Source organism: Gobio gobio (assembly GCF_949357685.1).
Source record: "Gobio gobio genome assembly, chromosome: 7".
Lineage (NCBI taxonomy): Eukaryota > Metazoa > Chordata > Actinopteri > Cypriniformes > Gobionidae > Gobio > Gobio gobio.
This window is the reverse complement of record NC_137103.1, coordinates 21,491,882-21,506,618: the sequence shown is the minus strand read 5'-3', so window position 1 is coordinate 21,506,618 and position 14,737 is coordinate 21,491,882. Positions and strand designations below refer to the sequence as shown.

Here is a 14,737-nt window from a genome sequence, read left to right as displayed (position 1 = left end):
AATAGAATATGAGAATATAACTACTGAAAAGCAGTAAAATGACTAAGGTATCTTTTATTGAAAAGCAAACAAATCTTAAGTAAAAAGATGGGAGGACAAAGAAATCAGGGAAGGAAATAAATTCAACATTTATCACATTTCATCAGGAGAGAGCTGGACAGGGTTTGGGGACTGAACATTGGTTTCAAGAAAGAAGGAAATTTTAAAATCGTCCAGAGCGTTCTCTATCTCTTGACCTCCGTCTCTCTCTGTCTCTTCCTCCTCCTCCTCCTCCTCCACCACCACCTCCCCCCCCTCCACCTCCACCTCCACCCTCTCTTCCTCCACCTCTATTGCGTTCCCTAGAACGAGAGCGGCGTTCACGGGAACGCGAGCGGGAGCGATGCCTGTGTAGGAGAGAGAATAAATTTACTAATAAGACCAAAACCTGTACATTTATACACTACCATATATACTGTACAGAACTTTGGGGGTAGTTCAGCAAGCAAGCATTAAATTAATCAAAAGTGACAGTAACAACATTTATAATACAACCCCAATTCCAGAAAAGTTGGAACATTTTTTTAAATAAAAATGATGAATCTGAGATTTGTTCATTCTCTTAATTTAACTGAGAATGCACACAGAGAAGATTTTCACTGACCAACTTAATTATACTTTGTAAATATAAACACATTTTTATTTTTAAAGGCTGCAATATACCAGAAAAGTTGGGACAGAGGCATGTTTTCATTCCTTTGAATTACACTTTTTAAATGTTTGGGAATTGAGGATAGTAATTGTTGATAGTCAGTTTTGCAAGTGAAGTGGATTATTTGCCCAATCTTGCCTAATGCTAGGCAGCTGCTCAACAGTCCGTGGTCGTCATTGACTGATTCTCCTTTTCATGATGGGGCATATTTTCAATAAGGAGACAGATCTGGACTGCAGAAGGCCAGCCAAACACTCAGCAAATTAACATGACTTTGAAGGATCATGTGACTGAAAACTGGGAGTAACGATGGTGAAAATTAAGCTTTGCCATCAAAAGGAATAAATTACACTTTAAAATGTATTAAAATAGAAAACGGTTATTAAAATTGCAAAAATACTTCACAATTTAACTATTTTTGATCAATGCAGCCTTGGTGAACATTAAGATGCTTCAGAAACAAAAACAATCTTAACCCCAAAACGTGTGAACAATTAGGCCTGTCGCGATAGTCAATAAATCAATTAATCGCACAATAAATAAAAAAAATGCTACTTTTTCCGGCCGCGATAATTTCCAGCGTCCGTTTTTATATCCATTTTTGCAGAGCGTTACATTATATGATCACGCTCTTATACATGTAAACGCTTCTAAGCGCGACAAGACACAAGAGAACGCACTGTATGTCAATGTCCTGTCTGTGTGGCTGCATCTCATGTCAGCTAATCGAGGGACACTCTGACACACACACACGACGCAGTCTCCTGCTCCCATCGAGTTCTCTTTTGCTCATGCACAAACAATAACAACAACACAGATAATTTTGAGTACTCATATTAGGAGTCTTAAATTAGTTAAATAACATCTTAAATGAGGAAATGAGAACACTGATCTCACGCGCTGTCCCGCGTCATGTTCGGCTGTGGCTGTTCTTAAAGTGACAGTAGCACTGATGATGCATGTCATTAATGTTCATCAAAGAACAACGGGAACAGAGAAAATTGTAGCTTTAATAATGATTCATCTATATTTCATTTAATATTTATGCAGTTAAGAAAGGTGTTTGATAACTATCACATTTCTGTATATATCTAACAGGGAAGTCACAGGTAAAAATAACATTTATTATAATGGGTTTATGTAAAGATTGTTTTAAGTTCACTTAAACTACAAGTTATTTTTTAAAGCTTAATAAATGTTGAAATTGGTATCTTTCAGTTATACTGTAATGTAACGTCATTAATGTTTCATAGAGACATCAGTGATACTGGCCTTCATTCATAAAAACATGACAATACAACACATTTAAAATATGCTGTCAATAAATTGTTTCTACATTAATTTGGAGAGTAACTGAAATTATTTCAATATCAAAACATTAAAAACGTATAAGTCGTGATTAATTACAGGAAAAAATGTGATTTAATTAGTTACTTTTTTTAATCGATTCCCAGCACTACCTAAAACACAATCATCCATTGCAGTTCTCCAGCTGTTTATTCAAGTGCATTTTTTGTTAACAGAGTGAGAGTCCATTGCTTTTATTGTTTTTGGTTGTTTTGTTCATTTATTGTGGATATTTAAAATGCTTTCCATTTTCAGTGTTAAATAGTCTTTAGAAATAAAAGTTTATTGATCTTTGAAAAGGTGTACCTGCATTATTATGCCATTATCCTTATTTTAGATGAAAATGGTCTCAGAACGACAATATTATCGTTTATCGCAATAATTTCTTGGCCAATTTATCGTCCAGCTAAATTTATCATCGTGACAGGCCTATGAACATTACTATAAATAAAATGTGTCACTTGTTTCACAGGGGGGGAAAAACAAAAGCAAACTGCAGGAAGTTTTTGCAAGATTAAACATTTAAACAGAAAGTCAGTATGCAATTATAATAAGAACCTTTTATCTTTATGAGGGATAATAATGAAGCAAGACCTTATACAGGGTATCTGCAGGTTTCACCAAGTCAAATTTAAGACTTTTTAAGACCTTTTTAAGACCATTATGAATTAAATTTAAGACCTATATAACGCAATAAAAAAACGTACAATAGGAAATGCAGAATCACAAAACAAAATAAAGTTGAACAAAGTATTAGTAAACTTGCACTTCCTCATAGCTCAATCCCATCAGGATTAATATACAAACACACTACCGGTCAAAAGTTTGAGAACGGTAAGACTTTTTAATGTTTTTACAGAAGTCTCTTCTGCTCACCAATGCTGCATTTATGTTATTAAAAATACAAAAAATCTGTAATATTGTGACAGTTCTGTTGTGACTTTTCTCTATGTGAATATCATTTATTCATGTGATCAAAGCTGAATTTATCATCATTACTCCAGTCTTCAGTGTCACATGCCCCTTCACTAATCATTCTCATATGAGGATTTGATGATCAACAAACATTTATGATTATTATTCAGTGTTGAAAACAGTTGTGTAAAACATTTTTTTTTAGGATTCTTTGATGAATAGAAAGTTCTAAAGAACAGCATTTATCTGAAATAGAAAGTAAAAAAAAAAAAGGTTTTTGAAGGATTATGTGACTCTAAAGTCTGGAGTAATGATGCTGAAAATTCAGCTTTGAATCACAGAAATAAATTGCATATTCAAATATAAAAAAGTTAATAAATGCAGCCTTGGTAAGCAGAAGAGACTTCTTTAAATACCATTCTCAAACTTTTGACCGGTAGAGTGAGAGTGTGAGTGTGAGTGTGAGTGTGCGTGTGTGCGTGTGTGCGTATATATATATATATATAATTTTTTGTGAGATCAAAATTACTGATTTTGTGGTGGTGGTCATTTTCAGAAATGTGCATTATTTTTTTTTTCATTATTAGGATGCCACATTTACCATATCATTATGTCAGATGCACAATAGTCACACGGCAATAAAACAAACAAAATGCATGAATCTTGTTTGACAATAGGACAAATAAGTACAACTTAAATATACAGATAAAAACAGTGCTTTAGTTTAGTTAGGCAACTGTTTGTTTTTCCCCGTTGTTGTTGTTTGATTAATATGAACTACACAGACAGGAGTGGGTATAGGCTAGGCTATATTGGGTTGCTTTCACTTTAAGACCTACAGTAATGCGCCTAGAAATAGAACACATTCGGTACACTCGCGCGAACGCTGACAGGCGGCACAGAATCCGCAGCCAGTCTGACATCTGTTCGTGTCGCAGTAGCGAATCAGTTCGGGGTTTACATCGCTTTTTTATTGCTATCGGGAACATCATAATTTTATTTGGTCATTATGCGAGATGGCAGGTAAGAAAGATTCGCCTTCGCTTTCACGATTGCGTGAACTGGAAGAACTTGAGAACTGAAGCTGAAGAATAAAATCTGTCTGATGTGTCTGTGGTACAATCCAAAAGAGCCTCACGCCAATAACATGAAAGCTGATTGGCTGCAATATATGATGCATTCTGGTCTCATTTGTAGTTGTAAAACAGCGAACTATAGTTGGACTAGCGAAAGAACGAACTACAACACACACACACACACTAAAGCGCTGCCGGAGCATTTCAATGAGCAAGAGGTAGCGTTACATGGACGTAGGAAAATTAAGACCTGTTTAAAATTATTTAAGACCTAGAACTCAATACTTCAGCGAATTTAAGACTTTTTAAGGCCTAAAATTTTGATTTTGAAATTTAAAGACATTTAAGACTTTTTAAGATTCCACGGGTACCCTGTTATAGAGGCCTAATTACACAAATGTTAGATCTCCTCAAGTGTTCTGTAACAATCATTATGCGTTTGAGCTTAAATAAACAGACATACCTCTTCCTTCTGCGGCCATACAGTTCTCTTCTGAGTTCCCTTGAGATTGGCTTCAGGTGCATGAAATTGCAGAAGCCACCTCGAGTGCACTCTCTGCAGGAAGACACAAGTAGTGCAGTCAGCCACAGTGAAGCCAGTGCAAAGCAGTTAAAAGGAAGTATGTGAGAGTTTTATGTTCAAATATGGGGAATTCTGATGAACTACAATGGACTCTTCAATACCATTTTTGTGTTTTTTTCGTTCCTGTATAATGGAATGTGTGCAACACTCTCTGCTGGACTGGTCACTTACCCCATTTCATACTGTCGACAACAGGCCTCTCTGAAATCGGTGACAGGCGAGAGCTCAGCATGGATGGGCTGGCCATTAAACCAGCGGTTATTCAAGTTAATCACCGCTTTCTCTGCATCTTCCTCACGGCGGAACTACACACACACACACACACACACACATAAAAGGGCCTTATTATAATAGCATACTTCTCTATACTGTAAAACACTTTGTGAACCGTTTTAAAAAGGTGCAATATAAATAAAGCTTTACATACACACAAAGTAAGGTTTTTGGTTGTTTCTTGGAAATAGGGGGTGATTTATGCATTTAACCATGATAAAACATTGAAAAATGACTGTTTATACAATGGTGGCAACACTAATATGATAAAATAAATTCCCCAGAGTTACTTTTAATAATAATAAAAGATAATTACCAAATTTGATTTTTTTTTAACGCCTTTAGCTAGCATTACATGAATACACCATCACTTATTCAAGTGCTATTAAACAAGCATGATAAGATGCAAAAGACAAAATATGATGCCACGAGATCTCGCGAGACTTATATGTGATGACATTTCTCGTCGAGGTGAGAAGCTGTCTCGCATCATATTGTCATGACGGAGTGTGGGGGTGAAGTTAGGATAGAATATGTCACCGCTATGTTTACATTACAGAATTTCTTTACAGAAATAAAGACAATTTAATTCAGGTGGATAACAGTCGCTTCAATTACATCAGCTCCTCCAACACAAGCTGTTCGAATCGTACATAGTGCGCAGCACTGAACTGATCACATGACGAGAAGACCGACAGGACCGTGGCAGAGGATTTGTTGCGCAACAGAAGCATCAGACAAATGTCTTATCTTGTAAAATGCATATTCAGCACCATCGCTACCTAAAAGTGAAAGTAAATGAGAGCGCACATTCAAACGCGATTTCAATACGTTTTTGCTGTTTGAAAGCGGCCCTGTGAACCCAATCTCGTGTCTCGTCTCGTGAGATAAGCGTCTCGTCACACCCCATTAGGAAGTGAAAAAAGTATTATATATGAATGAAGCGGCTCTCTGTGAACACGCAACCTAAATGCGCGTATAGAATGCCGCTTAAGACAGCGGTCAGTTCTTTCGCGCTTGAACGGACAAAAACACACAAAATTATGTCAATGCCCATTATTATAGAGTATCCTCGTAAGCACAGTCTTAAACAAGACTTAAAAAGTCTTAAATGACCAAAAGATTTATAAGAACATCTAATGCGTGTCAGATCCACGTCGTGTCAGCAGCCTTATAAACCTGCTGTTCTCTGTCATTATTGTTAATCAAAGAACAAAAGACAGAAAATCACTAACTGTTCTTGATTGAATAACTTTTGTCATTTTAATAAGGATTAATCTATAATTTTTGGCAGAGCAAGTAAAAATCAGAACAATATACAATAAAAAATATCAATTAAAATTGTAATGTTAGGTGCGATTAACCAATTAATTACAGAAAAAAATTTAATTAGTTCATTTCTTTTAAATCAATTGACAGTCCTAATAATAGCAGCACTAATAAAAACCCAACCGATATGGGTTTTTGGGAGCCGATACCGATATAAGTGAGTAAGAAGTCAAAAGTTTGGACACAATTTCCCATTGGCAGGTCCAAACTTTTGACTGGTACTGTATATATAATACAGAATAAACATACAAATGAAAAACAGGTTATGTCTAAACTAGATTTTCAGGTAGACTACAGAAATAGTATTTAATTGTAAAATATTACTTCATAGTCTGTATTGTATAAATATAGATTAACCCTTATCAAAGTTATTCAGTCAAGAGCAGTGAATGATTTTTGTTATCTTGTCTTTTATGAAAAAACGCTTCCCTGCCATTGCCATTTTTCAGTGTTATATACGGTAGGGGGGTGCCATTATGCTTCTCCTGAACGAATACAGATTAGTGTTGCCAGACGTACGATAATTATTGTATTTGTATGATAATTTTGACCTCTGTACGATGTAAGATCAAAAATCCCATAACGTATGATAATTTAAGAATTTTTTGACACTTCAAATGTTGGTCGCTGTAATCCTACGGCTTCTATACATTGATCTAGCTGTGGATCCTATGTCTACCAGTACCGTCATGATTGTGAGGAGAACGAGGTGTTATGCATGTTACATCTCATCTCACGTTTGTCTTCTCTGCCAATCATCGTGGAGAGAATGACTCTCTCTCACGAGCACAAGTTAATGTTCCTGCACTAGGTCAGTTGTTTCCAAGCTGAGGTAGAAAGTATAGAAAATGAGTGCTGAAAAGGAAGGTGAAGACAGAGGAGAGGCGAAGAGGAAGACAGAGAAAAAAAAGTTGTTGGTCTAGAAGATAAATAGCTGTATTCTGCACGTTTGACTCGTGTACGATAATTTTGAGCTTCTGGTACACTAATTGGACATTTCCAATCAGGCAAAACTACTACAGATCACCTGATCAAACCACAGGCGAAGAAGAAGCAGAAACGAGCGATCTCATAAGCAGATGTATATGTAAAATAACACGATCATCAACATTAAACAGCATATAAATCCAAACTGCCTAATGTTACTGAAGGAAATGCCGACTCAGGACAAGCTATAGGACTGTGAAGCTTTGGGGGTGTTGATGGACTCCATCTGTGTTTTGATCATCATTCCGAATCCCATCTGGATGTAATCTTTGACAAAAACGCGATTTTCTCAGCTTTTTTCTCAAAATGTTGCTTTTCATAAAACTTAGAACAGACCATCTGTTTTATTCTAGCGTCATGCATTCATTTTTTATCAACACTTGAATGTGGGTTTCTTTTGATAAATTGCATGTTCAGATACTCGTACAACAAGATATTCTGTAGGCCATGAAACTTGTGAAAATGACCAAAAACTCTGGCGGTGACAGGCAAAGTTCATGTTTAGGTTCACTTAAACAGTTGGTCCAAGAGACTCCAAAATTGGTGTCTATCAGTGTGCCAAAAAGGAATCTTCCGTCTGCTGTAGCTGTCAATCATTCTCCGTTCAGCATTCAAACTGCCCGTCGCGTTCGGTTACAACAGTCAGCAGCACGGTAAAACTCTCCAAGACGATATATTCATTATAATACTTGATCTGTAGATAAATGGCTGTTTGCATAAAATTACTTTATCTTGCTGGAGTTAATCAAGCGGTTTCTGAACTATGTTGTACTCGCTACCGGGTGACAACACAAGGAATATTAATTAGTATCACACGCACAATAACTGGAATTTAAAACTGTGAAGAAACAAATAATCCGTAAACTGTTGGACAGATATACATTATAGACTAGGATTTGTGCGCTCAACATCTCTTCTCTATGTGCCGTGGACTTTTCAATGCCACTCGCGCTGCACTGCGCACTCTGACTCCATGTTGCTTTAAGCGCATCATTCTGCACCCGGGATGCGCATAAGCGTTTTGTGCCGCTCTGTTTTGAAGTGTTTCATGTTTTCATAGTTTTGTGCACAGAAAGATTATTAAAAGCCTTAAAGTCCCTGTAAAGGCAATTCTGAGATTTTTTTCTAAACACATTATAAATGTTAGAAATGTGTTGCTGAAACAAATTACAAAGACTGTTAACTGTGTAGTACTGAATTCAGAAGTTAGACCGTTAAACAGTTTTTCACCGTTGCTGTGTTCAGGATTTTCTGTGCGGGGCTAAAACGGTGGCTTGATGACGCACTGGAGCCACCGAGCCTGGCTCCTCCCCTAACACGATCATAACTAGAGCACATTCGCATCAGTTTGCCCGCTCGATCGCGAGTTACTGTCAGTACTGTTAGTTATTACAGCCTACAACTTACAAAACAAACACGATGATCAAGAAGAGGTGGATTAATTTTGTGAACAGCCATCTTGATGGAGAGCTGAGGATCACCACCATCGCCTGCCTCTGAGTCTGCAGTGACCCGGATTGTTTTACAAACTTTCACCGGAGACAACTGGGATTCACTAATAATCCGCTGCAGAACCGACTATCACCCGCCCCGGCCTTAGTCCTCCCGTCCCGCCGACATCTGGTGCGTCGTGATCATAGACGCTCGTGATCAGGGAGTGTTGTCTTGTGTGCCACGGCCGCTTTCCCGCGAGTGGGCGCGGTTTCGGCGCCGACAGCGGACACACCCCCAGCGTTTCAGAGCAGAGAATGCTGCTCATTTTTTCAAGTTTTTGATAAGCTATTTTATGTACTTGGCGGATTTTTTAATGATTCAAATTTGGCTGGGTGGTTAATAACACATTTATCTGTGGTGTGAGAAACTCAGAACACATGTTTAGTTTTGACTTTACAGGGACTTTAAATCTTGTTCTCTCGCATCAATCATATCTTTTGTTACCCCATTACAAAGCTGCACATTACGTTTCCAATAAACATCTTGTAATTTTATATAATATTTGTGTAGGCCCATATAATTATCTACATAATATAAATTGTTTTTCATAAATGTATTTTATAAGAACACAAAGTAATTTTTACCTTTTTATTAACATGTTTAGATTTTATAAAATTAGCCCAAAGATTTTTTTCCAGAATTACTTTTTGTAATTTCAATTTTTTAAATATATATTTTTGTCATACCATATGATTATATAGTTTTATTCATTTATTGTTTTCTCTATAATGAAGTAGTGTGTACTTATTGGATTCCGGATTGTGTTTAACAAATAAAAGAGTGACCATTAGTTCCACAAACACAGATGTAGATATTCTATAGTGATAGAAATATATGAATGATACATGTATAACCCTTTTATTTTGTCAGTTTGTTGTGATTGTTTCAGTTATTTACTGAATTGAATAAATATTTAAAAGGTGTTTGCTGTAATCTTACACTGCAAAGTGATAACTTAAAAGGGATTAAATTCATAATTATTTAATGATCCGAGCACTCAAAAAATGTATGACAGCCCTAAAACTGACAATTAATTGGCAAAATCACGAGCCGCAGGGTCGGCTGGGCCAAGCAGGATTTGACCACCTCCGCCTTATTTTGAGCCAGGAAAAACCCTGCAAGTATCTCCCTTTTTAGGTACTAAGTCGTTATCGGAGGCTGACATGCTGCTCTTTGTGTAAACTCTGACAGGTGTTGTTGTTGTGCGCGCTAGGGAATGTAAATGCGCCATACGCCATCGCGTCACTATATCATTGATATCGCGATATGACACTTTATCATGTAAAAATTTATACCGGTATTATCGTGGACAGTATGATATGGCACACCCCTAGTAGTAATAATAATAATAATAATAATAATAATAATGTCAGCTGGGCAATATTTTTACAGTTCTACAAAAACAAAAAATGCAGCAGGTACCAAGTAACATAGGCTAAGTACATGGAATAGTATTTTAATTTCAAGTTAACAGTTTTAAGTAGTCAGTAACTGTAACATGAGCACCATGAATATACAATGTGTGGCCACAAGTATGAGTATACTGGCGTTTACTTCCCCCAACCCCCAAACAAACCTCATCTAATCACAATTTAGTTTTAGAACTAGACGTCATTATCATTTTTAAATTATCTGAAATGTGTGCATGCGTATCTTAGTGGTTGACATTATAGACATGATATTATTGTAAATTCTCTCACCTTCACGTAGACATTTCCCACCAGGTGATCTCCTAAATTATCACACACATTCATCTCCTCAACCTCTCCATATTTCTCCTCCATTTCAGTGAAGACCTCCTGTACACAAAAAATGCACAAAGAATTAATTACATTTATCATCAATGTTGGATTAAAAAAAAAAACTGCTTTGCTGAGTAATATTTTTGTGGAAACTATGATACTGTTTTTACATGATTCTTCAATGAATAGAAAGTTCAAAAGAAAGGCATTTCTTTTGTAACAATTTAAAAGTCTTTACTGTCACTTAATTTCTTAATCTTAATGACCCCAAACTTATGAACGGCACTGTCAAGCTTATAAATAAACAACAGTTATTTTTGGAGACTTTGACCAGATTTAAATAATGAGACCAATTCACTAAAGTAGCATTCAAACTAATTTGTGAACCAGTCCAGCCAAATTCTTTAAGAAAAATTATTTGCTCACAAATCAGACATCACATTTACTCAACACTACAGCAATATTCATAATAGACATTTCTAGGGCTGGGTATTGACATTTTATTATTCAATTTCGATTCACAAGCTTGCAATTTGATATAGATTTTGAATATATATCAGGTACAGTAACAGGCACATTTTCTCAAGGAAAAATCCATCATCTAATGCTGTAAACTATACAGGAAGTCAGCTGGTACTACATTACTATAATATTGAAGTTTAAAATTGAAATTTGTATACACACACAAATGACAAGGAATTTAATAATAATTAAGTTATATTACTAACTTTAGAATTACATAATTATGTTTCTACTTCGGCTTTTCTGTGAAATGCAACATTAGTGACATTGTTCTCAAGCCGTTTTATTGATATCTTTCTGCGGTTGAATATGAGACATGATACAGATTTCTGTTGTAAGTTGTACTGTATCTTTTTAGTATTTTAAGTATTTAAGTTTATTGCCATATCAGCATCACTGGCTATTACATGGCAGATACATATAACATTTAACAACAATTTCATAATTACAATATAATAAAAATAAACATTTAAACAAAACAAACAACAAAAATAAATACATGTACAAAATTAGTAAAATTTTATAAAATATACCTTAAAATGTAACTAGAAGTAAAGAGGAAGAGATGATGCGCTTTGCACTTCTCCAGTAGTGGTATTAATATTAAGTGGCAGGGCATCTTACACACAGAAGCTCAGTTAATTTTAAACTTCAATATTATAGTAATGTAGTACCAGCTGACTTCCTGTATAGTTTACAGCATTAGATGATGGATTTTTCCTTGAAAAAATGTGCCTGTTACTAGGGGTGGAAAGGTTCAAATTACTCACGGTTCGGTTTGTATCACGGTTTTAGGTAAGGTTCGGTATGTGCTATGTTCAGGGAAATTAAGACATGTGTCAAATAAAAATAAATCAAATAAGAACAAATAATCAAACTACAAGCAACGGCCAAAAATACATACAATAGAGCAAAGACCCATATAAAATAAACTGTGCTTTTCAGGGTTTTCAGGTATCTAACAGTAGTTTTCAGGTACAGAAATTGAATAAAGTAATCAAATATAAAATAACTGCATATTATAATCTTCACTGTTTAAATTAAATCAAGATCAATCATTATTGAAATTACTAAAGGTATTCAGTCAAGAGCAGTGTGTGATTTATTTGTCATTTGTTGTTTGATTAACATTAAAAACATTAGGCTTCTTTCCCTTTAAGAAATAATGCCCGGAAAGAGAGCATACTGTTACACATGAACACACGCCTTTCTTGACTGTTTACGTTTTACTTGAGACATGACCTACTATGTTCACTAGGATTACTCACCAAGACGGGCATGTTGACATTTTTTGTGTGAATTTGTCCGTTCAAGTGCAAGACTTGAAAGAGAACAGCACTAGCATACAAGAGTAACTGATGTGTCCAAGCTTTTTCATCATCGCTGATATAATGCATTGGGAAGCCAGAATGTGTATCCATCGACAGAAACATACATTAGCTGAACTCTGAAGGCCTTTGCACACTGAGTCCGTAATCTTCGCATGTGTTTTTTCGTATTCGTGATCCGAAAAATTTGTCACGCACAGAGACCTTGCACACTGAGTCCGACGCATATTAATGAATGTGTTACGGCAAAAAACGCAAAACGATACAAAATGCGATTCATTCACCACCATTGCCAGCAGTTTTAGGTTGGGCATCAGCACTGTAGATGGGAAAAACAGATGCTGAAAACGCAGAAAATCGAACCTGTTCCGAATTTTTTTTTTGACGGACGAAAGTTTCTGAGGCAGTGTGCAAGCGTGATTGACATAACGTGAGGGCGAATGTATTTTTTGACGTGCGAAAATTTCAAAGGTGTGCAAAGGCCTTGACTGTCCATTTTACACGTTGTTATTTTCAAGAAACCACATTATAGATGCGTCATCAGATTTGAGATGAACCGCGGTGCAAGTGTGTGCCGAACTGTGGGTGGAGAACCGTACGGTACGATTTTTTTTCCGAGAACCGTTCCACCCCTACCTGTTACTGTACCTGATAGATTGCACATGCTGCTGTGCTTAGTGGCACGTCCAGTTTTCATTGGCATTGCGCCAGTGAATAGTGGCATGTGCCACTTAAACTTGTGATGTGCCGATGGATAGCATCATGTGCCACTTTGTTGTTACATTACAAACCCCCATAGAGAAAACGTAATTTTTTTGTGAGTGCAGTGCACGACTACGTTGTAACAAAATGTAAAGTATCATTATGTTTACAACAGGCTTACAACATTTTGCTCATGAAATGACAAACCCATTATAAAACCCAAGGAAAATCTCAAAGGAACCAGTGGCGAATTAGACTCCTGGGTTCAGATGTCATACCTGCACCACTCCATTTCAACATGACTTTCAAAGAAAGACCACCTACCTCAAAGAACTCATCATAGTGTTCCTGCATCTCCACATCGCTTACAGCATCTGATGAAAGAGAGAAGACACCGCAATTAGATACAGTATTGACTTCAGCAACTCTTGGCTGCTGTTCATTATATGTAGTCTGACTTCAAGCCACTACAGAATATCATGCAAGATGTGTATTAATCAAGACTTACTTATGCCATCAGCAGACTGAGCTGTGTTTTGTGGGTTCCGGTAAATGTTCAACAGAGCAATGGTCTGAAACACAAACCAAAGGCAAGTTACAATGCAAATCTACCAGAATATTGCAGAACTACATTAAAGGGTCGCTGGTGCAAAAACAAAAAAAAAAAAACTGGCGCGTACCTGGCTGAACGTGGGTTTGTTATGGAGTCTAGAGCATCGGTCTCCATGGCGACATGCTCCAATTTTAAAGTAGAAAGAGCAGTTGACCCTGTTGGAAACAAGAGGAGGTTCAAAATGCATACACTTGGTCTGATTCGTTCACACAGATGATGGTTAGTTTGGATACATGTTCATGTGACTATTTCTTCCACACGATATTAAAACACAACATAACGAGAAGTCAAACGCAGCTTATTAATACCATAAGGAAATATAGAGATGATTTTTCTATGAATAAGATCGATTAGCAACACAATGAATGAGACGCACTACAGCCACGGTGGGACTGAAACAAACAATGCAAAACCAAAATAAGCATTTTGATATAACGTTATAATGATTATTCCGCGTACGAAAGCTCTGAGGTGTGAAACAAACATTTATTATTTATATTATTATTATTGTTGTTGTTTTACAAGAGGCGAGGTTGGCAAACAGGTCAGATAATAACGACACGAGGCATGATATAGGAAATGCAGATAACCTTTTATTTAACCCGTAATCACCGGGTTTTAACACTGCATACGACTACTACGCATAATCAAATGCACGCAATATTTTAAGAAGAATATATACTTACTTGTCTTTTTCTGTACCGAAAATCGACGCCAAGTATTCGGCCATTTTGAAAAAAGAAAGACGGTGGGCGCTATTTCTTCTACTGGAGGAACAAGAACATGAGACGCTGAACACAGAGAGCCAGAGTACTGCCACCTAGTGTAGTGAAGCGCAAACTGCTGGGCTTCTTCTTTTTTGTTTGAAGGTGCATATTCGCCACCTACTGGGTTGGAGTGTGGGCAATAAACACAACTGTTCCCCTCAAAGTTTTCTTATCCGGAATAACGCCAATATTTTGTATAGAAATAAATCTTAATTTTCCACAATTGGTTTAGTAACGGGTTGTTATTAGTGAATCAGTTAAAATATAATCAATAGTTTTAGCGATTCTCATTTGCTAAGTTACATAAATCTACAACATAAAAAAAACAAAACAACATTAAATATTAGATCAAAGTAGTGCAGAATCAA

General features: G+C 36.3%; 1 protein-coding gene across 1 annotated transcript; it reads right to left on the bottom strand.

Moving 5' to 3' along the window:
* Positions 1-37: 37 nt before the first annotated feature.
* On the bottom strand, positions 38-14,365 carry u2af1 (U2 small nuclear RNA auxiliary factor 1). Its single transcript, XM_079821005.1, has 8 exons — positions 14,289-14,365; positions 13,670-13,757; positions 13,498-13,561; positions 13,314-13,363; positions 10,396-10,494; positions 4,784-4,917; positions 4,493-4,585; positions 38-386 (listed from the first exon to the last, which is right to left on the bottom strand). The coding sequence occupies exons 1-8, from the start codon at positions 14,330-14,332 to the stop codon at positions 203-205; spliced, it is 756 nt and encodes a 251-aa protein (XP_079677131.1). The 5' UTR covers positions 14,333-14,365; the 3' UTR covers positions 38-202.
* Between the last annotated feature and the right edge of the window lie 372 nt (positions 14,366-14,737).

Excerpts from the sequence above, each read along its gene's own strand:
- u2af1 (XM_079821005.1), bottom strand. The coding sequence starts at position 14,332 with ATGGCCGAATACTTGGCGTCGATTTTCGGTACAGAAAAAGACAA. Across the intron at positions 13,758-14,288 it reads TTCGGTACAGAAAAAGACAA|GGTCAACTGCTCTTTCTACT; the intron begins GTAAGTATATAT and ends TGTTTCCAACAG. Across the intron at positions 13,364-13,497 it reads TCAGTCTGCTGATGGCATAA|ATGCTGTAAGCGATGTGGAG; the intron begins GTAAGTCTTGAT and ends CTCTTTCATCAG.